The sequence below is a fragment of the Phyllostomus hastatus genome, unplaced genomic scaffold (assembly GCF_019186645.2).
Source record: "Phyllostomus hastatus isolate PE091 unplaced genomic scaffold, TTU_PhHast_1.1 phas_contig_40, whole genome shotgun sequence".
Lineage (NCBI taxonomy): Eukaryota > Metazoa > Chordata > Mammalia > Chiroptera > Phyllostomidae > Phyllostomus > Phyllostomus hastatus.
The window spans coordinates 89,428,788-89,455,044 of record NW_025333872.1 but is presented as its reverse complement, the minus strand read 5'-3'; the positions used below and the strand labels follow the sequence as shown (position 1 = coordinate 89,455,044).

Here is a 26,257-nt window from a genome sequence, read left to right as displayed (position 1 = left end):
TCAAAATTTGAAAATACATTAAAAGTCACATTTACGATAATTAATTTTGTATTATGGTGAATGAATAAGCTAATTATACTTGGGATAAGATGCCCAGAATTTTCAATAGGAGATTAGGAGCATACATCATAGAAAATGCAGGTGAGAAGGGAAATGAGAAAAGGAAATACAAAAGTTCTACCTGATAAGATTGATTATTTATTTATTTATTGTCTCGGAGTGAGATGCCTGGGAGACAGTTATCCAGTCATAGCAAGTACGCTGGATTGAAATTACGCCGTGTCAGAGTTTGCTTCGCAGCCCTGTTGCTCAGTGCAGATGTCTGTGTATGTACGTATGTTTTCTTTTTCCCTCCCAAATAGGCTTTAAAAGCTGGGAGGAAAGTGAAACTATCTCACGAAGAAGTTATGCAGAAAATGGGTGAACTCTTTGCCCTAAGGTAAAATGTTCCCAGTAAATAAAATATTTCATATATTTCATGATCTCAAGAAAACACTCCTGTAGTTCCATAGGAAAGAGCCAACACTGGCACCTTTGTGGGACTTGCAGCTGTTTTCAATTCATTCCTTGTAAGCGTGGAGAACTCTTGCCCATGAATAGCAGTTGGGCTGTGTTAGGACTCTGCTGGAGGAAGTTCTACGTGTGCAAAAGACAGGAGAGTTAAACTGCATTACACCTACGTGAGAGAGTGTAGTTGATGTTCTCTGAAGGTAGGAAGATACATTCTAGCGTTTGGATAATGGGAACTCTCAGTAGAAGTATACCACTGCCTCATAATGCTAAACAGAACTAATGGCTACAGAAAAGTTAGGTACCCTATTCACTGTCGGAGACCCCATAAGATGCCACAGGAGAGGAGTAACAATGCCAGTTAAAACTGTGATACGGGGCTTTTTATCACAGAATCTATATTTTGCACTTGATGAAATAGGGTTTTTTTTTGGATGTAGATTCTATCACATTCTCTCTTGGGCATACATACATTGTTGAAGGCATTGACAAGTCACAAGTGCCACCTCTAAGATATCGTCAATTATAAAGATGCCTCCCAGTTTCAGAGATGTGAAAATGGGGAGAACTGTGACTTAAAGTTGATGAAATAGTAATGCATCATCTTGAGTTAAGTGTGTGAAAAAGTTTCTGTTTATTATTCTCATAATTTCCCAGGATCCATGGAAGGAAAGTCTTGAATCTTGTTCAGTGGTTTGTCCCCTCCAGTGTCGGGGGGGATGAACTGCTAGAGTTCAGCGTGAGTAGCTGATCTGAGTTGTTTTCCAGGGTCTCCTCAGATGCTTGGCCTGGAGAGCAGTGGTCCTGCGTTTCATCATCTACACATTCCTCATAGCTCAGGGACCCTAACTCAGGGTACCAAGAAAGTAACCCCACTCCCCAGAAGCACCCACTGCTGATCTAAAGCCTTGAGTTCTCTGAGAAGTGGGGTAGAGTCTCTTCTCTTCTCTTAGTAACGCAAGCAGAATTTGATATAGCCAGTTATCAAAACTCAGGAGCTAGGGCTAAATACGCTTAGGTTGTGAATAAGTTTCACAGAGTCTTGCCGTCCTTATCCTAAGTTTTCTTCTCTTTACAATAAGATTCCTTATGTGTTCTTAAAAGGCATGTGGCAAATCTGCGAAGAATGACAAGTTTTCATAAAATTTGTGATTTTAAAAAATAGATCACAAATTGTATATGGTATGATCTGTGTAGGCCAACAAAACGAAGTGTTCATGTTTATCTTGATGTGTATATACCACACACACATATGCGCGCACATACACGTATGCACAGAAAAAGACCTGAAAAAAACACACAGGAATGTGTTGACAAGGCCTAAGGGATTTGAGCTGTGTATTCCGATAAGAGGCCCTACCGCTGTTTTCTGAATTCTCTAGGTTTTTTCCTTTTTTATAGTGAGCAGCTATTTATATGTTACTACTACAACTTACGTTTCACTTAAAGTAACCTTAGACCTGTTATGTAAAAACAGATAGAAATTAAGAGAGAGAAATTCTGTGTGCGTGCAAGCCCTGGAGGGATACAGGTAAACTAACATAGGTTACCTGTGGGGGCGGGGGAAGGGAAAGATGGGGGTAAGAATGGGAGCAAGACTGGTCAGGTTTTACTGTTTACTTTTTGAGCCATGTGATTACCTACCCACAAAAAAAAAGTGTGTATATTATAAAATTTTTTAATGAAAAAGAAAAATTTTTTAAATCTTGTTTTGTTTTAAAACTACTTCATAAATACTAACAATAAAGATTAAATTAGCTTGGTTGCAAATTTAAAAGTTCTTTTTTAAGTTTTTTATTTATGTTTTTTAAAAGTATTATAAGGTCAACAGTTACCTTAAAGCACCGTTAAAATAAAAAAAAGTAAAGAGGCCATGATTTTTAATTCAAGACAGAAAATACAATTTATGATTTTCCTTTTTTTAAGACACCGTATAAACTTGAGTTCAGACTTCTTGATCACGCCTGATTTCTACTGGGACAGAGAAAACCTAGAACAGCTTTATGATAAAACCTGCCAGTTCCTAAGCATTGCTCGTAGAGTTAAGGTATGTATGTTTCACTTTTATAGAAAAAGATTATTATTGCCTATAATGCCTAAAAACATTATTGCATATAATCTGCATAACTGTGTAAAGACAAATTTTAAATTAAGAAATTGTATTTCACTGTTCTTGGAGAATTATCTTGACTTCTACTCACTCAGACCTCTAGATTTCCCCTTTCCACTCTTGTTCTGTATAAAATTGTCAGCTGTCCTGTGGAAAAGGCTGTTCGGATACTTGCTCTACAGAGCAGGGCAGGCTGGTGAGTGGGGAGGCCCAGCGGCCCACGAGGGAGTGTTCCCCGGTTTTGAGCAGGTGTTCATGGGGTCTGGAGTCATAATGGAGGCGGCGAGAGCAGACATGGATTGCAGAAAGAAGGCTCCGAGCAAATCAAGTGCAGGGTGTCAGGGAAGCCCAGGGAGAGGGAGGAGGAAGGACGACTGAAACTTGCCTGTGGGGCCGGGGGGAGCTGAAGTGAAGATCTGAAGTTGAGGTCAGAATTACAGAGGACGTCCAGTTAGAGCTGTCTCTCAGGCGTGCAGCGGCGCAGGGGCAAAGTGGAGGAGAGACGCCTGGGTCGGGGCCAGATGGGAGTGGTGGGTGCGGCCGTGATGGAGGGGAACCGCACAGGGAGAGCAGAGAGAAAACTAAATGGACATTAGTACTGTGTGCGTGCAGAGCTTTACTGCAGTTTATCACGTGTAGATCCGTGTAACCTCGCTATCAAGACACAGAGCCGTCACCACGGAGGTCTCCCTGGTGCTGCCCCTTGGCTGCCGTGCCTCCCCCCACCCCCACCGTCTCTGGGCCAGACGCCACCCTCAGTTCCTCGCCACATGGGCTTCTCCGTAGAGCAGCTCACAGCCTGGCAGCCTGCTTCCTCGGGGAGCAGGGCCAGGGGAAGGTTGAGGGAAGAGAGAGGGGACGCGCCGGAAGGATGGAGTCACAGTCTTTTGTAAGCTAATCACAGCAGTGACGTGCCGTCGCTCTGGTAGAAACAAGTCACTGGCCAGGCCCACAGTCCAGGGTGGGGGTTGCACAGGAGCGTGAACCAGGAGGCCGAGGTCTGTGGGCGGCACGCTAGAAGTCTGCCTACTGCACACTTGAGGTTTTGAAAAAAGTGGAGAAAATTTTAAAAGCCTACTTTTTGCTTTGCTGTTTGTTTTAATTTTGAGAGTGTTTATTAAAGCAAGGGACAGTGACACAAGGAAGGGCTTAGAACAGAAGAAGTGACAGGAGACAGACTAGGCGGGGCTGCTCTGGCTCACTGGGAAGTCAGAGCAAAGGGGCCCCAGAGACAGGTTCAGGGCGTTTTTCCAGGACTAGCTGCCCCTGCCCGTTGCTCCCCTGGTTGCAGGTCCCGTGGGGACCCCCGGCGTTTAGGAGATGCAGCGCCTGTGGGGGAAGAAGGGCGTGGGCGTGCTCCTGGGAGGGAGAGCCTACCGTATTTTGCCGTGTATAATGCACTCCCGTGTATAACGCGCACGCACATATGCAGAGTTGTTATGCCCGCAGTCTGCAATCATTATGCCCTTGTGTGATGTGCCTCCTTATTTCCCCTCAAAAATTTGATCCAAAAAAGTGCACACTGTACACAGCAGAATACGGGTACTCTGCAATGACTGTGCCACACATCACCCTCACACGGCCGTCACACGCATGACTCCTCGCTTCGGGCCACCCAACGCCCTGCCACCACTGCTGGTCTCGCTTATTCCTAATTGTCAGGGAGGCCACTGCCACTTGGTCTGGACAAGGTTGATTTGACCTGGGAGGTGGCCCTTTTCATCTGTCTCTCCTTGCTGCTCAAGATGGAGTTACTGACGGCAAGTCTGCAGCAAGTGAGGACACCCTCCTTGAGTGAGAATACCGTGGCAGCCAAAAGGTCGGGTAGGTCACAGCTAAGATGAAGCCCACACCTAAGGTCATCAGTGGGAACGGGGGGTCTTGTACACCCCTGCCCCTGTGCTGGTAGCAAGCTGAGTGCACTGCCTTCAGGCCCGGGCCCCTTTGAGATTGAGCCTGCTGTCAAGGGAGTGACCTCTGCCCCTGGGTTACATACTAGCTGCCAGAGCCACCTGCTGACACAGCCCCCAGCCCGAGACCTGCAGAGAGGGCCCTGTGCGAGGCCAGCCAGCCCTGGCACCAGCCCTGTGGGGGCTCTGTCTGTAGCCCCCAGATTGAAAATCGCCTGTGAAAAGAAGTAAAACTGAATTTATTCACAGACAGTATGACCCTGTGTGTAGAATACCCTCAAGATTCTACAAAGAAGCCACTGAAACTAATAAGGGAATTTATCAAAGTGGTAAGATGCTAGGTGAATATATAAAAAAATTGCTGTTTTTCTTTATATATAAATGAACAATTGGGAATGAACTTTAAAATACCACTTACAATAATACCGAAAACTTGAATTACTTAGGAATATTTTTTAATGTAAATAAGACTCATACCTGAAAACTAGAAAACATGCCTGAGAAACTAAATAAATGAAGATAGATACTGTGTGTGTAGAATGGGAGACTCAGTGTTATTAAGATGTTTGTTCTCCCGGAGTTGACCTGTAGATTCAACTCAATCCCAATCAATCTCAGCAGGGTTGTGTATTCTATTTTAGAACAAACAAGCTGATTTTAAAATGGAAATGCAAGGGGCCTAGACTAGTCAAAGCAATTTAGAGGACACAGTTGGAGAAATTTCATTATCTGATTTTAAGATTTGCAGTAAATCAAGCTACAGTAATCAAGACAGTTGAATATTGGTGTAAGAAGTCTATAGATTAATGGAACAGAATAGAGAATCCAGAAATAGATTTGCACACACATGGGCAATTGATTTTTGACAAAAACGAGGGGAACTATTTAACAAATGGTGCTAGAACAGTAGCCATATATATTAAAAATTTAATCCTGTTATTCACACCATTTTAAAGTGAATCTGAAACTTAATGTAAAAGCTAAAATTATAAAAGGAAGGAAATGTAAGAGAAAATCCTCATTCCTTAACACCAGCATTCCCTGGAAATCCACTTTAATTTTTCTTTACGAGCTAAAATTCAAAATTCATTTAAGTTATCTTTATAAATTACATACGTTTCTACTATAGCCTTATTGGATTCTGCATTAGGAACTGGGACAAGGCAGCTAAAAATAGTAGTAGTGTATTCGGGGCAGAGGGGACTTATGTGAAGTTGGAGCTACACGCGTGGGATTTTCCCTCCTTCCCTAAAACAGAGCAGTGGACGTGACGCTTACCCCCAGTCATGTGATGGCCACACCCAAGACGGGGGTGGTTCGGCTTGTGGGCCCATCGGGTAAGGCTTGTGGGTCGGGACCCCGAGTAGGTGATGGCCTGCTAGAGCGTGGTGGACATAGGGGGTTCCAAGTACATTTCACTTTATGTAACACTTGGACTTTGGTTTCTGAAAACTCTAGTATATAACACGAAAAATTTTGCTCATGAAAATTCCTTTGGCCGCTGACAAATTTCATGGAACTCTCCTCGCATCTCAATTTGTGGTCCTAGCATCAGAGGACAGACAGTGTCCTGTTCTCTGCTGTTGTCATCCGCGTGGCTTGACGCAGCGGCGACAAGGCAGGCTCTTCATTCCCTTCCCCAGTCTCTCTCTGAGACGCCTCTTCGGTGTTACATCTGCCACGAGTTGTGAAACGTACCCAACGCCTCCCAAATTACTTTCTCGGGTATATGTATACTCCATATGAATACTCCATGCTACATGGAGTATATTCTTAGCATCCTAACGAGGATCAACACTAGTTGGATTACATGAAGGTTAATTAGGAAATCAAAGAATTTACCCTGCCTTACTGTGTTCAAAACAATCCCAGCACTATAGATAACACACACACAAAAATAAGAACCGGTCCTGACCTTCAGCAGGCATTCGAGCCTTACAAGAAGACTTACAGAACAGAGGAAGGATGGATGGTGGTAGTGCAAGGAGAAGGTCGTTCCTTGTTCTGTTTTTATTCTTTCCCAGAGGAAGGATGCTTGAGCCCCCCCGCCACGACCAGCCTTCCTCGTTTGCATGACTTCTGCTCCCACCTTTTCCTGATCATTCTCCAGCATGCATCTCTCACCTCCCTCTCTCCTCTACTTGGCCGGTGCCTCCTCCACTTGCCTCCTGAGTCTCACAGGTGTTCCACCTTGTCCTGTCTCCCAGCGCCCTTTTTGGGATTAAGTGCATGTGTCACTTGCTACTGGAATGTAGGCTGTGTGAGATGAGAGACCCTGGTTATTGTCTTTCCTGTTCAATTCCCAGTTCTTGGCAAAGGCCTTACATGGAGTATATGCTCAATAAATATATGTAGCATTAATCAACAATTAGGGTTCCAAAGTGGAACTCCTTGTCTGCTCCCAGAAAACATCGAACCTTCTCTGTCCTCAGTCTGGGCTAACGGCAGGACCGACCGCCCAGCCTCACCCACCCCGTCAGTCTAGCAGAAGCTTGAAACTCATAGTTTCCTCTTCCTGCTTCACCGTCCACATCCAGCCAGCCAGTCTTGTCTTTTCTTCCAAGTGTCCTTCATTCATTTACAAATATTTATTGAAGGTCTGTGACCAGGGGTGTCCAGTGTCCAACCTTTGGGCTTCTCTGGCCCATGCTGGAAGAGTTGTCTTGGGCCACACATTACATACATGGTGACATGTAATCACAAAAAAATCTCAGTGTTTTAAGTGAATTTACGATTTTGTGTTGGGCCACATTCACAGCGAGCCTGAGCTGTGTGCAGCCCACGGGCCGGACACTCCTGGTCTGCAGGATTAAATCCTGGGCTCCGGAAGCAGGGAGGGATACCGTACATTCTGACCTCTGCCTTCAAGTCCCTCAGCTATTAACGTGTACCCCACTGCTGTCACCCCTCTTCTCACCTGGGCTGTTCTGGCACCTTCTTCACTGTCCCCCAGCCTCCAGACTGGACGTGTTAGCCAGAAGGCAGAGATGTGCTTGTCTTACTGTTCAGTCTCGTCTGCCCAGCACAGTATAGTGAGTATCAAAGACTCTGAGACTAAACCAAGTTTGCCCCATTACCAGAAGTATCTCAAGTTCGTGTTATAGCATGGTGTCTTAGTTTTCTATTGGTGCTGTAACCCATCACCACAAACCGGCTCCTCGCCGCACGTGTCACCATTCTGGAGGTCAGAATGGACACAGAATGTCAGCAAAGGTCGCGGTTTCAGCCTGTGTTAGTAATTCCCTTCTGGAGGCTCTGCATAGCATCTATCCCCTCGCCTTTCCAGCTCCTAGAAGCCACGTACCTTCCCTGGCTCATAGCTCCTCCTCCCATCTAGCAAAGATGAGTTGAGTCCATGAACGCCTCTGGCTGCCATTTCCACCAAGGACCTTTGTGACTGCACTGGGCCCACCCAGGTGATCTAGGGTTATCTCCTGAAGACCAGCCAGTCAGCAACCTTAATTCCTAGACAGTGTTGATTCTCCTTTCCCAGGGATTAGGATGTCGGTGTCTTTGGGGGGACGTTCTCCAGCCTGCCACTTACACTCTGCAGCACCTCCCAGTTTGGTGCCGACTCACCTGGCTTAGCCTCACTTTCAAGCACTGCCTTCCGAGTTGCCCACTCTCCTGCTCTACCTGTCTGTTGTTTCCTTGGCTGGAAATGCTCTCCCCTCAGCGCCCCACCTTTTCTTCCTGGCACCTATTTAGAACCTACTTCCCACTTAACTACCTCCGTGACATCTGTTTTCTCCTGCTCGCTCACCTGTGTGTGCGTGTACCATGCGCAGCGCTGGCTAAATGATGAAATAGGCAGCATGCATTTATGGCAACTCCTCCTGCTCAAACATGACAGAAAAATGATTTGGATGGTCTTTCTTGTCTTTCACCACGTACTGGCTCACATGCCAGGACTGGGATGGAGTGTGGGGAAGGGGTGTCTCCTGCACAGACCGGAACAGGCCACTGGGACTGCTGCTCCCTGTGCGTCTCTGCGGCGGTCTGGCCTCCTCCTCGCCTTCTGAGCACCATTCCCCATTAGGTGGGGACAAAGGGGGATGTGTGGGGAGAGGGAATAGTGACGCTCACATTTCACTCTGGCAGCTTCGAAGATTTGGGACGTGTGTCTGAGTCTACGTGTCATAACTGCCTTCCAGCTTTTCAGGGAGAAGTTGGGGAGGGGTGCTGGGGGGCGTGTTGACACCATGATCGGCAGCACCCTTTGGTTGGAGTGACTCCCTAGCGGGGAGGGCAGAGAGACGGTGCTGGGCGCGGCACAACCACGCGGCGGAACAGAGCGCTGTCGGAGCACAGAGGGGAAGCGGCAGGAGGTTGGGGGTCCCACAGAGACGGAAGGGGATGCCACCCACCCACCGTCTGAAGTGTGACTGGACTAAACGGTCAGTTCTGGACCGTGGAGGAGGCGGTAGTAGTGGTTTAAAGATTTGAGCTGGAGAGTGATGTGATCCAACCTGTTTTGAGAACTCTGATGCCACTTAAAAGAAAAAATGTAAACATTCCTCCCAGCCCCCAAAAAGCAGACCGTTTTTAGGAGGTAATCAGTTCGTTGACGGTCCGGCAGGCAGTAGTATTAAGACGTAAGCAGGGGACAGACTGAAGCCTCTGAGCCCAGGGTAACTGTGGGGAGAGGGGACTCAAGGTGTTCTGTCCTGAGTGAGAAGGTGGTGTGACCTCATTTGAGACAGGGAACCCAAGAGGGGTAGACTTGGAGATGTTTGAGAAATGCTAAGTTGTGAGGTGCTGGCAGAAAACCCAAAAGATGTTTTATAGGCAGTTAAAATTTCAGAGAAATCAGCATTAAGCATTTACATTATCAGAAAGTTTGTCTTCCCCAAAATGTGCAATACATACACTTGTACAGATTAACCTAGGGACACGTGGACCCTGAAATAAGAGGTTTCCTGTTGAGAAAGGCTGGGTTTGGTTTCTGAGCATCTTGACTGGTCTCCCTTGTACGTGCGTCTCCGCCACCACAGGTTAGGCAGAGCTTCGTGTGGGCAACATCCCTGTTCCGCGTGCTGCTGGTTTTCTACTGGGGGCAGTGGTGGTCTCCTTACAAAACAAGTATGTCTGAGTGTGGTCTTCTGGGATTTAAATGACAGTACAGTTGTCACACATGGCCATGAATAGCGATGGCAGGATGGAAGTGACTGGGGTTTAGGAAGTGTCTATACAAACCGAAGTGTGAAAGGTCACGTAAGCAGCGTACAGAGCCAGAGGACACGGACAAGATCAGGGCTTTGGGAAATGCCACCCAAAGGCAAGGTGAGGCAGAGAAGACTCGGAAGAAGAATGGTGGTCACAGGTAGTTCTTGGTTCTTAGGGAGGGACAGCTAAGGAAGCATCCACTTCAGACTGCTGTCAAATGCTTGGGCTATTTGAGGTTGAACACCTAACCAAGAAGTTGTTGGATTTACTACTAGGAGACATTTGGAAGTTTCGGGGGGAGTTGTGGTAATACATACAACTTAGAAGGGCTAAGGAGTAAGTCAGAAAATTAAGTTGAGGAAGAAAATGTTGGTTCGTTAGTCAAAGGTGAAAGAAAATAGAAGAGGGTTGGATCAGTAGTTGGAAGACAGAAGCAAGCCTAAAGTTGAGCAGCACGTCTATGGACCAAGACGGAGCAGCCAGTAGGATGCGGAAGAGGAAGGGGGGGAATAAAAAAGGAAGTCTTTGTCCTAAACATTTATACACGTGAGAAACTAGTGTGACCATCAAGTCTGGAAACACGGGCAAATATCACTTATGCTACCAGTGTGGTTCCATGCGTCCTGTCATTGGTGAGGCTGTAAGTCAGTGAACGTGGTGCACTAGCACATTTCAGTGACACCCCACACATGCATCTCTCATCTCAGATTTCCGCTGACCAAACCTGCACCCTCAGCATACCCCGTAAGTAATCAAGGGGAATCAAACTACTTTTAAAACTTTGTTTCCAGACTGCACAATTTCCAAAAGAAGGTGAGCTGCAGAGAGATTAAAGAGGCATAACTTGCCAGTGGTCACATTCAAGTCTTACAGGGTGTGTGTTCCATGAAACCCCGCCCCCCTCCACGAACTTGAGGGAGGCATCCGCAGGCAGAACCTCTGCAATTCAGCGCTAAAAGCAGCGCCATCTAGTGGTGAGTGTGCAGCAGGTCATGTTGGTGTTTTGGGGGGGGCGGGGCGTTGCCTATGAGATTTTTTAGGTTTTAGTACGAGGTAATCTTTTTGTCATCTTAGGGCCATGCTGAAAAGAATCAGGTTTCAAGGTTGCCTTTCTTAACTGCTAAAAATCCAAAGGCAGTCATCATAAGCCAGGACTCAGAGGCTTTATATTTAGATCTTCCATCAAAATCTTACAAGCTTCGACGTGGAAGTGTTTCTTGCAGCTCAACCTGTGCATCCATTACAGAATGTCCCTAGACGGATGCAGGAGACAGGGAACATGGGCAGGCGCCTCTGGGCGAGGACCGAGGAGTAGGAATTAAAGGGATGATTTCTCACTGTAAACCTGTTTCAAACCTTTGGAATTTTAAAGTATGTGACCATGCTACTTATTTGCTCATGTACAGGATACTTTGTATTTTCTTATTTTTCTGTTTACCATTTTTCTAATGCAGGTCATGAATGAAAAACTTCAGCACTGCATGGAGCTAACAGATATAATGCGGAATCACCTGGCGGAGAAGAGGGCACTCCGCCTGGAGTGGATGATCGTCATCCTCATCACCATAGAGGTATCTTTTTCATGAAAACAATAAAGTTGACAAAGAAAATGCCAGGGAGAAGGACTATGACTGTATTCCAGTTACCAAGTCTATTGGGAAGGGAGTTAAGTTTCACGTGATTGCACTAATATTTTGTAAATGCACTGACTTTAAAAAGTTCCACATTTTTAAAGATGACATTTAAAGTTCTGGCTATAAACTTATCATGGACAGCCCAACAGCAGTACCTTTGCCTCTGGTCTGCACTCGCCATATGAGAAGCACAAATATGTACTCTCCCGTCAATTCACTAATCGTACCCGTGATTTACCATGAAATTAATAATTCTCATTTTTTATCACCCAAAGGTAATGTTTGAGCTGGCTCGAGTATTTTTCTAACCAAGTGATGACCAAAGGAAAAGTATCATTGCAAGACATATGCAAGTTCTACAATCAAAAATAAATGTTCACTGTTGGGGAAAATCTATTTAATAGGTATTTAATTTTTTTAAATCAAGAAGTCGTTAAAATCTTTTTCAGCTCCTTAAATGTATTGTTGCTTTAATAAAAATGAAGAATCTAGTGTTTGGGTCTGAAACACTAACGGTTTGAAAGGAAAATGTTTTATTTAAAGAACTTTGGATAAACTTAGCATCTAGGAGCTCCAAGTGAAGAAACTTATTACAGCATAAGGCCGAGATTTTAGACACTGCTCGTCTCTCCCCAGGGAATCCTAATCATGGTCCCAGCTAAGCAGACCTCAGGAATGTTAAAATAAACATATAGAGTAAGACAGGCAATTTGTTGATAGAATTTCATAAACCAATTTTAGATGGCAAAATTTGAGGGTGAATGTTCCCTGGCACTTTGTGTTTTACTAATAATTTCCATCCCCTCTCTATGAAGTCAGAATATTCTTCCCACAGAAGCATATATTTTTTTGTTTCACACATACTTTAGGGAATTTAAAAAATACCAAGTACAAAGAATTTAATATTTATAGGCTTACCATCTTTAATTTTTTAAAAAAGCAAAGCCTTCATCATTTATTTTTATGCATAACTGCCCCACCATAGTGAATTTAAAGTTCTATTTTTCTCATACATATTGATGAAAAGGATTATTATTCTGTTCAAAATTGGGACACTGTCATTTTGCAACTTGTTTAGCTGCTATGTAGAATTCCACCAAGAAAATTCACATTCATCTCCCCACCTACTGATGCCTGGAGTTGCTGTGGCAATGCCACAGGGACCATCCTGGTCTTCCACAGCACCCCACAAGAATTCTCCCCAGGTAGGAGCCTTCCATCTAAGGTACCTATACCCCGAGAGCACCTAAGGCTTTCCAAGGAGCATGTGGGCATGGATCTCAAGAACTGCTTTCTAGATCAAGTTCCGTATGAGCACCTCCATGAAACTGCTGTGCTGTGCACACACTCGTGATCAGATGTCAAGCATGTTCTCCTTTCCTCGTACAGAAGGCATCTCTCCCCCAGCTTGAATCTGAGGTTTGGCCCACTGTATTTAAAAACCTTCAAGTATATTTAACCTTTGGGAAGCCAAACAGGAGGACAATTTGAAATACTGGTCAGCAAAGCCTCCTTTAAATAAGAGGGGAATTTAAATAAATAAGTTGTTTGACCCCAAGTACCAACATGTACAATTTATGGGTCAATCAACTGTGTATTAATTATAACAATTTTAATACAAGAAAGTGAACATTTGGAGCCTTCTGATCACGACAAATGAAAATTATAACATACAAATATGTTGCAAAGAAATAGTAAGTACCTCAAGCATAAAAATTTATTAGGACTATGTTTTGTGGTATAAATTTAACCAAATTTACCCCAAATTTAACCAAATTTTAAAGGAGGAAAAGGAGCAATATTAAATTTGAATCATTTACATATGTTTAACTGGATCATGGTGTACATAACTAATTGTGGATTACATTCCATTAGATACATTAGATGCGATAGCTTTGTTCTTAAATATCAATGTTTATGATACGTCAAAAATTACATGTTTTTGAACTACATAAATTTAAGTTAAAAAATGATAAAAGCTTCAGTGTAAATTATGGAAGAGCTGTGAAATTTTTTGCAATAACACAAGATAAAAGTATTTTCAAGGTCACAACTTTTCTAAGAACAAAATGACTAAGAATATTGAGAGCCTAAAGAGTTATATTCACCAGTGGCTCTGGAAGCATTCCTCAAAGTATACCAAATTTCTATCACTCATGAGAGTACAGTGTTAAGACCATCCTGGATTTTGAATTCTTGCTCCTACCAGCACGTAACTAGCCATATCACCTCAGGCAAATCACTGAACCTCTCTAGGCCTCATATGTACAATGGGTTTAGCAACAGCACTACCTCAATTCAAAATCCATACAGGATGAGATCAAATGGGGGGTGCATCAAACCCCCAGGGTTCCCCTTTGAATCCACAGAGAAATATGAGAGGTAAAGACAGAGCAAGGGACATAAAGGAAGGAATGAACAAATGGGATCTCATCAAAATAAAAAGCTTCTGCACGGCTAAAGAAAACAGTATTAAAATAAAAAGAGAACCAACTGTATGGGAAAACATATTTGCCAATGATACCTCAGACAAGGGTTTAATCTCCAAAATACATAAAGAACTTACACGACTCCACTCTAAGACAAGCAACCTAATTAAAAAATGGGCAAAGGACTTGAACAGACACTTCTCCGAGGAGGACAGAGGATCCAGAAACACATGAAAAGATGTTCAATATCGCTAGCTATCAGAGAGATGCAAATTAAAACCACAATGAGCTACCACTTCACACCCGACAGAATGGCCATCATAAACAAAGCAACAAACAACAAGTGTTGGAGAGGTTGTGGAGAAAAGGGGACCCTAGTGCACTGTTGGTGGGACTGCAGACTGGTGCAACCACAGTAGAGAACAGTATGGAATTTCCTCAGAAAACTGAAAGTGGATCTGGCCTTTTGACCCAGCAACTCCACTGCTGGGACTATATCCTAAGAACCCCGAAACACCAATCCAAAAGAACCTTTGCACCCCAGTGTTCACAGCAACACAATTTACAATAGCTAGGTCCTGGAAGCAACCTAGATGCCCATCAGTAAATGAATGGATCAAAAAACTATGGTACGTTTACACAATGAAATTCTACGCAGCAGAGAGAAAGAAGGAGCTCCTGCTCTTTGCAACAGCGTGGATGGAGCATGGAGCTGGAAAGCATTATGCCAAGTGAAATAAGCCAGGTGGTGAAAGACAAATACCATATGATCTCACCTTTAACAGGAACCTAAAAAACTGTACTTGAACAATGATTAAAATAAAAAGATAGATATTAGTGAATGCCTCTGAATGGATGGAGTGGTTCATTTAAATATAAAGCAGTATTTCCACTGCCTCAAAGGCTTTAAACTACACATTTTGCACTGACCTAGCAGTTGCCAACAGTCATTCTGGGGTGCCTTCTCAGACAGCTACAGCATTCAGAGGCAGAAAAGTTTCTACATATAGAATCAACATATTGTTTCTAGTTTTACCATTTTTTGACAAAATAATTGTATTCACCAATTTTTAATTACTGTCCTGCCTTTCTTTACTACTTATAGCACTTTTTCCAAAGTGTGGTCCTCAGACCAAGTGCTTGATCAAGTAGCTGGGTGTCCATGATTACTGATTTCTGTGTTTTACGATCATTTAAAACCTGAGGCTACAGTTACAAATCTGTTTTTTACAACACTCCAAGATATTCCTCAACTTACAAAAATCTGAGGACCACTAACTTACAGCCTCCTGTTTATATAATTCTAAGTGACTCATTAGCACCCTCTTGTTCCACTGAACGTACTAAGTACCAAATCTCAGGGTCTCAATTCTCTCCCTGGCCCAACTGCATTCTCTCATGGCCCTGCTCTCGAAAACTGTGTGACTTCCGTGCTGGGAGGTGCGGAGAGTGAGAAGAGGAATGTTTTTGAACACCTCCAGTCCCAATCTCTTTACTACCAACTTTCTCCACTGTTTCCGAATCGGCTATCTGAAGGAAGATTTAAGGTCACTAATTCTAAAATTCCCTTTTCTCAAGAGGGTTAACATGATTTTTCTACATTCTCACTCCTGCACAATTTGAAACAAAACGTGTCTAAGTGTTCCTGTAAAAAGAAAATGTTGCGACATCCCCTAGACTTAAAATAGGCTGGCAAGCATGCAGGATGTAAAACCTAACTCACAGAGAGTCATTTCTCCACACATTTATGACGTGTTACTTCTTGCCTCCAAGACAGTGGTCACCACAGAAAGGGCCCCTACTTTCATGAGGCCTACATGCTAATGAAGGCAGCAGGGAAACACGTGACTGAGTGATCTGATTAAAGGCACAGACTCTCCATGTAGAGGTGGAAGAGTGGTATGAAAAGTCAGGAAAGGGGAACACAATAGTTAAAGAACTTGAAGTTCACTTGAGGTTTAGCTTTAACTACCTGAATGAAACAACTCAAAAACAGAAGAAACTCTTGGTAGTATAAACTTGACTTCTAATTTGTTTCTGGAAAAGACATGGGAATTTGCATACCATAACAGAATAATTTTTTAAAAACTATTGCTAATATAAAAATATGGACTGCCCTGAACCATGCGGCTCAGTTGGTTGGGTAGGTCACCAGTTCAATTCCCGGTCAGGGTGCATGCCTGGGATGCGGGCTTGGTGCCCCCCCACCCCTACTCCTGGGTACACGAGAGGTAACCAAGTAGTGCTCCTCTCCCACATGGGTTTCTAGCCTTCTCCCTCCTCCCCTCCCCCGCTAAAAATAAATAAAATAAATCCTTTTTTAAAAAATAGACTACAGTGCTTCTTGAACTCACTGCTGGACGTGATTCCAGTCAAATCTAAACCACTTACAACTAGCCCTTAAATTCACAGTGCTGATCCTAATCTGCCCCAGGTTTTGAGTTCTGCTTACCTTAGAGATTCTGACTCGAAGCACCTCGACAGCAAGATCCTTTGGAATACTTGTCCAATGCTGATTAATGAAATCCTCGAACTTCCTTTATGTGGTGCTTTCAGACCTGGGTTTCCTGGCACTGAGGGAGGGTTCCTGGAGCAGCCAGACTTTCAATGCCTAACAGGGAAAGGCCTGGGGAAAGCAACCAGCTAGCTAGCCGCTCTTCAGAGCACATTTTAGAATTAATGTTTAAACAGCTACCTTTTTCAAATCAGGAGTCTGCTGCAACTCTACAGATAAACTACTAAAAACAACCTCCTCATAGAGAAAAACAAGTGGATATAACTCAGACAAGTACAATTGTTATCAGTCGGGAAGTAGTTTTTCCCTGTAAATATTGTTTCACTTTGAAAACCCCAAACAGTTCTATAAACAAAAATTCAGGTTCACATTTATACTGTTTTTTTTTTAATTCTCACCCAAGGATATGTTTATTAATTTTGGAGAGAGGAAGGGAATAAACAACAGTGCACTGCCTTCTGTACATGTCCCAACCAGGGATCAAACCTGCAACCAAGGCATGTGCCCTGACCTGGGACAGAACCGGCAACTTTTTGGTGCACAGGATGAAGCTCCAACCAACTGAGCTACCTGGTCAGGGCTATGTTGTTTTTTAAAAAATATTTCAAAATTAAAATAAAGTTCTTTAAAAATCAGTGATGACTACTGATACGTGTTACTACTTAGATGAATCTTCCAACTTGGCCAAGAAAAGCCAGTCTCAAAAGACTACATATTGTATGATTCCATTTATATAACATGGCAGAAAAAACAAAACTAGGATGCAGAACGAATCAGTAGCTGCCAGGAGGAAGGGGCCGGAGGAGAGGAAGCATACATAAGGACAGCATGAGGAAGATTTTTGAAGTGGGAGAAGAACTGTCCTGCATCCTGACTGTGGTGGTTGTTACACAAATGTACACCTATATTAAAGTTTGCAACTATACACTAGTTCCAAAAATTTCTTTAAATCAGTAATTATTTAAAATGTTAATGATCCTGTTATTTAGTGAGGTACTGTGCTAAGTAAGCCCCCTTACATACGCTTTCTTATTTTATACTCACAAACCTGAGATAAATACTATCCCAATTTGGGTAAAACAAAAAACAGGCTCAGAGGTGAACATGCGCAAAGCCCAACAGCCTAGGGGGCAAAGCCTGATTCCAACCCTGATCTGACCCCAAAGCCTATATTCTTAACATCCCGTATTCTCTCCCCTCTACTCATAAACACCAACCGCTGTCTCCCAATGACGTCAGGAGGCTCAGTCTCCTCATCCAGTTCCTAACTGAACTCACTACAGACAGTGAAAATGTGCAGATGAGTAAAACAATTCTAGGGCACTGATTTTCAACTTGTTCTATCTCGTGGAACACAAATTACTAAAATTCTGTGGCACACCAAAAAATGTATTTTTTTGCCGACAAAATAGGTATAATTTTGATCAACAAAAGTAATAGTAGTGATAGTAATCGCCTACCTTTTTTGCTACAAAGTGACTTTTTTAAAAATCAGATACCTATACTTGTACATAAGGATTTCTGGTACCAAGAATTAACCAATCAGATGCAATCTTATGCAGTGAGACCAATACAATGCAACTCTATAATATGATCTATATATTTATGGATCAAAACAGGGCATTCACACCAGACAGTTCTCTGTGTTGGCTGCTGTCAATACAGTAGCTGTCCTTTTTTTAACCTGACAATCTAAAGAAAAAAAGGTCAGTGCCCCTCACTTAATAGATATTTCACATCTTAAAAATTCCTGTGGCACACCGGTTGAAAATTGCTGTTCTGAGCAACACGGTCCAATATAACTTTTTGTGACGATGGAAATGTCCTTTAATATCTGTTGTCCAATATGGTGGCCTCTAGTCACATGTGGCTATTGAAAGCACATGTGGCTAGTGTGACACATTAATTTATATGGCCACATGTGCCTACTTGCTACTCAAGTGGACAGCAAGGTTCCAGAAACATAAAACAAGAATGTGCATGCCAATGAAGAAATAAGCAACTTATCAAAATATGGTGACAACTCACCAACAATAAAACAATACAAGGTGAGAAACTCACAATGTCCAAACATATCACAAAACTATTGAAGATCTGCCTTAAAGATCTACTTAACCCAGAAAGATTCGGTTTAAATATCAACTTTGTTCCTACTACTGAGTGTAAACTGTACACTAAGAGGCAGTTCCTGCAAGGAGCTTACAGCAAGGAGGAGGATACAAGATATAGGCAAACAAGTCAGAAGAAAGAGCAGTCACTTAAGTATATACAACTGGTGCTTTAGCGCAGCATGAGAACTGTTAAGAGTCCTGGTGGTAAAAGAAACCAGAAAGCAGTTTAAGAACAAAGCACCCATTATCCAATTCTGTAGTAGCAAAAGTGTAAGATAATTTACTCTACCTCCACCTTTATGCAGAAAAGCCTAATGGATTAAAAAAAAAAAATCAAGGCAGGCCTCAGGAACTGACCCTGGCTTTACTCACACTACCAATGTCAGGCTCTCATCCTGCTCCTTGTACGATCAATGCAAAACTGGACTTAGAACAATCCTTCTTGCTCCAGTTTCCATGAAAATTTGACAGCAGAAGGACTTCCAGCCAAGATGAAGGCACAGATAGACACACTGTGCCTCCTCCCACAACCAAAAGGACAACAAATTTACAAACAAAAAACAACCAGAACTGCCAATCAAGTTGTACGGAAGTCTGACAACCAAGGAGTTACAGAAGAAACATTCATCTAGGATGGCAGAAGGGACAGAGATGGGCGGCCAGGAGAGAGGACTCGTGTGGCAAAGCTGCGGATGGCAGACCAGAGTGAGCGAGGCAGCGGCTGGCGGAGCGGGCAGTCCCACATTCATGTGCAGATAAACCGGGAGGAACAACTGGGGAGCGAGACAGACCACACAACCCAGGGTTCGAGCACAGGGAAATAAAGCCTCAAAACCTCTGACCACAAAAACCTGTGGGGATTAAGGCAGCAGGAGAAACTCCCAGCCTCTCAGGAGAGTTCACTGGAGAGACCCACAGGGTACTAGAACATACACAAAACAACTCACCTGGGAATCAGCACCAGAAGGGCCCAATTTGCTTGAAGATAGCAGTGGAGGGGACTAGAAGCCGGCAGAGAGCTAAGCAAGCAGCACTGTTCCCTCTAAGACCCCTCCCCCACATTCAGCACCACAGATTGGACAAGGGGGTTGCACTGCCATGGCAAACACTAAGGCTCTGCCCCTTATTATGTAACAGGCACATGGAGACAAAAAAAAAACAAAAAAAAAAACACCCAGCCCAAGTGAAAGCACAGATGAAAGCTCCAGAAACAATACAACTAAGTGGTGAAGAAAGAGCCAACCTATCAAATGCATAGTTCAAAACACTGGTAATCAGGATGCTCACAGAATTGGCTGAGTATGGATGCAAAATAGAGGAAAAAGTGAAGGCTATGAAAAGTGAAATAAAGGTAACCAACAGTGATGGGAAGGAAACCTGGACTCAAATCAATGGTTCAGAGCAAAAGGAAGAAATAAACATCCAACCAGAACAGAATGAAAAAACAAGAATTCAAAAAAATGAGGAGAGGTTTCGGAACCTCCAGGACAACTTTAAATATTCCAACATCTAGTGTCACAGGTTCGATTCCCAGTCAGGGTACATGCCTGGGTTGCAGGCCATGACCCCCAGCAACCTCACATTGATGTTTCTCTCTCTCTTTCTCCCTCCCTTCCCTCTCTAAAAATAAATAAATATTTTAAAAAAAAGTTTCCTTTAAAAAAAAAAAAACCCAACATCCGAATCATAGGGGTGCCAGAAGGAGAAGAGGAAGAGCAAGAAATGGAAAACTTATATGAAAAAATATGAAGGAGAACTGCCCCAATCTTGCCAAGGAAATACACTTCCAGGAAGTCCAGGAAGCTTAAAGAGTCCCAAAGAAGTTGGACCCAAGGAAGCACACACCAAGGCACATCATAATTACATTACCCAAGATGAAAGATTAAGGAGAGAATCTTAAAAGCAGCAAGAAAAAAGGAGACAGTTACCTACAAAGGAGTTCCCATAGGACTATAAGCTGATTTCTCAAAAGAAGCCTTGCAGGCAAGAAGGGGCTGGAAAGAAGTATAGGAAATCATGAAAGGCAAGGACCTACATCCTAGATTACGCTATCCAACAAAGCTATCATTTAGAATGGAAGGGCAGATAAAGTGCTTCCCAGATAAGGTCAAGTTAAAGGAGTTCATCATCACCAAGCCCTTGTATGAAACATTAAAGGGACTTATCTATAAAAAAGATAAAAAATGAGCAGAAAAATGACAACTTACAACCATCAATAACCAAAATGTAAACCAAAACACAAACTAGGCGAACAACTAGAACATGAACATAATCACAGAAATGGAGATCACACAGAGGATTATCAGCAGGGAAGGCAAGGGGGGAATGGGGGAAAAACTACAGGAAATAGTAGCATAAACGGTCAGTACAAAACATACAGTGGGATGTTAAGGATATTATAACAAATGTAGCAGCCAAAGAACTTATATGTACAACTCATGGACATGAACTAACATGTGAGGGGAATAAAGGGGGGGAAATGGAACAACTGTAATAGCATAATCCACAAAATACATTTTTTAAAAAAATTTCACAGCAGAAAGTAATTCTTTATACTCAAACCCTGATTATCTTTAAATTATAACATCTTTTAGGTCCTGGAAACGTGCTAATTGGTATTGCCATACAGTAGTACAATCTTGTGGTCACATGCTATATAGATAGCATATGAACCTAACAATTAGTTTGAATTCATTCAATAAGTACAGGTAATCCTTGAACAACACAGCCTTGAACTGTGCAGGTCCACCTATATGCTGAATTTTTTCAATAAATATACTTGGCCCTTCATATCCACAAGCTTCACATCAACCAAGAAAGCCAGCCATCTTCGGATTCAACCAACCACAGATCAAAAACAGTATTTTCACATTTCCACATCAGTTTCCCAACCAAGGATCTAAAATAAACTTTTTGAGCCCTGGGCTCAGTTAGTTGAAATGTCATCTGTATACAAAAAGGCTGCAGGTTCAAATCTCCAGTAGGGGCACATATGGGAGGCAACCAATCTATGTCTCTCTCTGTCTCCCTTTCTAATATCAATAAACATATTTTTAAGAACATTTTTAAAAATATTGTTTTCAACATGAATACACAGATCTGAAGGGCTGACTGCAAAGTAAAGTTTTAATTGGCCCCAGCCTGGTGGCTTGGTTGGTTGGAGCATGATCCTGTACACCAAAAGGTTGCAGGTTCAACTCCCAGGCAGGGCACGCTCCTAGGTTGCAGGTTCGATCCTCATGCAGAGAGTATTCAGGAGGCAACCAATCAATGTTTCTCACATCAATGCTGTGCTCTCTTTCCCTCTCTCTCTCTAAAATCAACAAAAAACGTATCCTCAGGTGACAAAAAAAGTTATAATCAGATTTTCAACTGGGGAGAGAGGGTGTCAGTACTCCTAACCCCCATGTTCAACTGTCAACTGACTATTTTCTGTGTCCTCAAAAACATCAATGAAGAGTAGGGGAGGTGCCAGTGTGAGGAATCTATAAAGCCATAAAGACATCAAGCATTACCTGTAGGACAAACAAGTTGAAAGTGTAAGTTCTAATACATAAAAGCTTACAAATTGGAAGACTAAATAAGTTATACACTGTAACTTTAGAAAAGACTTTTTCTTAAAAATCAGCCAATTTTCTCATCTTTATGAGCACAGATTATTCATCACCAAAGTCAGAGAAAAATATTGTTTTCTAGAGTGAATGGCCCTGGGCTAGTTCAATACTTAAGTTCTTTGAGCCTGCTTTCTCAGATTTAAGAGTAAGGAGGGAATGAGACTAGATGCCCTCAGAGATAACGATGAATTAACTATGATATTTAATGATAATTACTTGCAGATTGACTTCAGGAAGGCTTCCAATTCAATCCTAATTCATCCATAAACAGGAAACATGTAAGAACTTTGCTGGTTATTAAAATGTCAAATTCTTTGATGCTCCTCCCTTCAAGACACGGATCTTAATACCTTTGGCCTTAGGCTAGCTTTAGTGACTTGATTTTTTTTTTTTTTTAATCCTCACCCAAGGGTATGACCGCTGCTTTGAGAGTGAGACAGACAGGCAGAGAGGTATCAGTGTGAAAGAAACACTGACCAGCTGCCTCCCACACTCTGACCAGGGACCAACCCACAACCTAGGTATATGGTCTGACCAGGAATCTAAGCAGCAACCTTTCGCTACAAGGCACAGCATTCCAACTGAGCCACCCGACCAAGGTGTGACACTTGCTTTTAACTAACATTATGTGGCAGTGATGGTGTGGCTTCTTCCTTGCTCTTTCTTGGTTCACTGTTTCTAGGGGAAGCCAACCACCACGTTGTGAGGACACTCAAGCTGTCCAATGGAAGAGGACAGACCTGCCACCTGCAAGAACTAACCTGCTGGAGCACGAGCCGCCTTAAAAACAGATCGTCTGGCCCAGTGAGCATCTTGACTGCAAACTCATGAAAGACCCTGACCCAGAACTACCAACCTAATTAAGCTACCCCCCAGATTCATGACCCACAGACAATGCAGGAAATAAACAATTTTCAAACTTTGAACCCTGATCCATTTGTGATCGGTAAAATCAACTTTAGGCACCACAGTCACTTCTTTAAACTGAACTAGTTAACCCTGGCTCGTGTGGTTCAATGAATGGAGCGCCGGCCTGCTAACAGAAATGTCACCAGATTGATTCCCGTCAGGGCACATGCCTGGGCTGCAGGCCGGGTCCCCATTTGGGGGCGAACAAGAGGCAACCAACTGATATTTATCTCACACATCAATGTTTCTTCCTTCTCTTTCTCCCTCCTTTCTCCTCTCTGAAAACAGATAAAAAATTTTTTGTAAAAAATGAACTAGTTAGAAAAGATAGAAGAGTATATAACAGGTAACAGGTACTACTTCCTAAAATTTTGCTTCAATTTCACATGTATATGTATGCCAAGTAGCATTTAACAAAATATATTTCTTAGCATCAGTAGTGAAGTTTGAAACCCATAGCCTACACTTAGGTTTAAGATAAAACATTCCCTAAAGTATTGGGAATCTTTATGGAATGTGGTCTCAACAGCAACCAACTATAGAATAGGCATTTTCCATAAATTTTGTAACAAAACCAATGATATATAAGATACTCGCAAAATACATCTTTTCTGATGTATATGTTAGGCTTGATATAAAACACAGGGCATAGTAGACTTGTAAGTCTAACATGTAAAAGCATATTGTTTTCTAAATCTAAGAGGTTACCCATAAAATACTATAGTGAAAAAGCTGCTCTGGGACCTACCCACATTTATGAATTCCTCTTTTACTTTAATAATCAATGTTAAAAGAAATTCCATCTTCAACCTAAGCACACACACTTGCAAATTTCTACCACAAAGAAAATAAAGTACAGTATTATTAAATCACTTTCTGCCCACTGTCCAAGTCTCACTGGAACCCTCTTCTTCAGAACACAAGCAAGCACATATTTTCCTCATGCCTCAGCATTAACATATCAAAACTTTCAGCACTACAAGAGTTTGCAGAATATTTATGTATAACAACTTTTGATGAATCCACTTAGATTATTTCCTTGCACTGTGGTTTTCTTTGAAAATGTGTGAAACTATTTTTGAACTCCTAAATTGCCAAATGTACTTCCAAAATACAAAATAAATCAGCACACAAACACTAAACAGATGATTTAACGTATTTTTCTTATTACTTAATTCCGGGCATTTGTGGCTCTCCCACCACCAGACTAACAGCTTCTCTTGGTCCTGTCCTGAGATACACAGCTAGCCCTTCTTGCAAGGACTAAGGTTTTCTCCCCAACCTTTGCATATGCATCCATCTAAATATTTCAACTTTGACAAGCTGTAGAAAGCAGATATAATCTGCATAGCATTCCTTACAATGCTATGACATGATGGTGACTAAAAATCAAAATAATTAGCATACCTGACAAAATTCAAGCATGCATGCCTGTCTTGAGAAAACTAGCAGCTCCTGAAGAGAAGGCAGATTGGTCCTTGACGGCACTTTCTCTAGGAATGAGACTGAGTTTCAGGGATAAACCCTGGATCTATTTTTATACAACTACATAGAGTATAGTACTGAGAAACTATTTGCTGTTTTTAAGAATAAGCAGTTTCTTTGATTCAAAGCCAGTTACCCTAAACACATAAGCAAGCTTCTATCCAATGGCTTCAACTTACAACCTTAGCATTAGTTTTGCCCACTTTTTCCTTTAGTTTCTTTTAAATCAGTTCACTCTCCATGTGAGCACTCACTCCATCAGACCATAAACTTCAGAAAGTTCAAAGTCAAGGTCTGAAAGAACTAAGAACCCAAAGATCTTTACTGTGACTCTCTACCAATCAAAATCACTTTAATTTCCTAATAAGATGAAACAGATCTCAACCATAGAAACAATCCAAGAAACCAGGCACACCAGTCTGAAGGCCCACTTTGATGTTTCAGTGATAGTGCACTAGAAATACTTATGTCAGGGTCAGAATTTGGTTTTGCAGACAGACATTTAACCACTCAACAAGTCATTTATCTAGCTGATCAAAGAACAAGAAAAGTTCAAGGCAGGTATGCACTAAATCTATTATTCGCTTTGGACCACTATAGTTACACAGCTACTTATTTATTCTGTATTCAAAGAAAGAATTAGTCATCAGCAGCCCTGGTACAACTAACTAGATTACTAAATCAAACTCTGAGAGTGTTAGAAGGGGCAGTTCTGTGTGTTAAATTAACTGTCTTAAGATGGTGAGTTTGCCTTAAGTATTTGTGAACTATGTGCCACGGCACTGTGCTATGTAAACCGAAGTGGGTTCAACATCAAATCAAGAACCTTATAATCAAGGTAACATGCTTTAAAACCAGAGTACCTTGGAAACTGCTGCTTCTATTCCCCTACAAATCAAGCCCCATTCTTTTGAGTCTTCAAAATACTATACATGTAAAATAAATAAATGGTTCAACTCAGTCCTCAAGGGACTAAAGTGTGCCTCCACAGATGTAAAATTCCATCAAAATGACAACAACACAACGGTTAACTGTAAAATATTAAGAATGACTATCAGAGGACCCAAGTCCCTTGCCTGACCTGATACATTTCAGGAGCTCCCTGTTAAAAAGATTTCAGCACCTGTAAATTTACAGAATGGCCAACTCTGGACTCCACTCTAACAGCACCTCAGAAGCCAAACTTGAGAGTAAACTGTTCTCAAGTAACAAACACGTTTTGCACACTATTGATATTTTTGGACCAAAGCTTCAACAGGTAAAACCCAATTATTGAAATCAACATCAAATCCAATACTAACAAAAACGTCTAACAGAAACGTCTTATATCACACTCAACTAGTCTATAAATTAGCACCTCTACCTCTACACACAGCATAAACAGGCATTTCTCCTTCAGTATGACTTTTCGATTACCATTGGGGATAAAAGGTATTCGTGATTTATAATTATTTTTGATTCTCAAGTCCACTCCATTTCAAGCCTTAAGCTTAAAACTTAGGCTAACACAGGAAGTCAAGGGACAAAAGCATACGCCCAGAGATGTCAAGCAGAAGCTTGCAGAAGGATTCGAGCCCCAGTGCCCCATCTCTTCCCTGAATATCTCCAGGGTCGTCCTACCTAAACACTTTATGTAAACACGGGGCTTGTGACTCAAGCCTCCAGCCCCAGTAAGTGGAGAGAAGTTTCCTTGCTCGCCTCGGCTGCACATGGTTTACAGAAGTTTGGCCGGAGCAGAGAGCGGAGCCTGGGCGGGAGCGGCAGTGTAGTCAGTGCTGCAGGCGGCGGCGGCGGCGGCGGCGGCTGAGCAGCAGGAGGCGGAGGCGAAGGCGGAGGCGGGCGGGGGGAGGGGAGGCGGCGGGAG

At 42.6% G+C, this 26,257-nt stretch overlaps 1 protein-coding gene across 3 annotated transcripts in view; it reads left to right on the top strand.

Annotated features, from left to right (window-relative positions):
- Positions 1 to 23,078, top strand: part of RMND1 (required for meiotic nuclear division 1 homolog) — a 52,836-nt gene extending 29,758 nt beyond the window's left edge. The window contains exons 9-13 of one of the 3 annotated variants that reach the window (XR_006786157.1): positions 363 to 439; positions 2,437 to 2,557; positions 11,151 to 11,267; positions 11,606 to 11,734; positions 22,682 to 23,078. Coding sequence is in view for 2 of the 3 variants with exons in the window: in XM_045843439.1 (XP_045699395.1) it covers positions 363 to 439; positions 2,437 to 2,557; positions 11,151 to 11,267; positions 11,606 to 11,638 (348 nt within the window). In the remaining variant the exon portion in view is untranslated. Of the gene's footprint in view, positions 1 to 362; positions 440 to 2,436; positions 2,558 to 11,150; positions 11,268 to 11,605; positions 13,837 to 22,681 lie in introns of those variants that run through there. The other 2 variants (XM_045843439.1, XM_045843438.1) reach the window with 2 other exon arrangements.
- Positions 23,079 to 26,257: the final 3,179 nt, after the last annotated feature.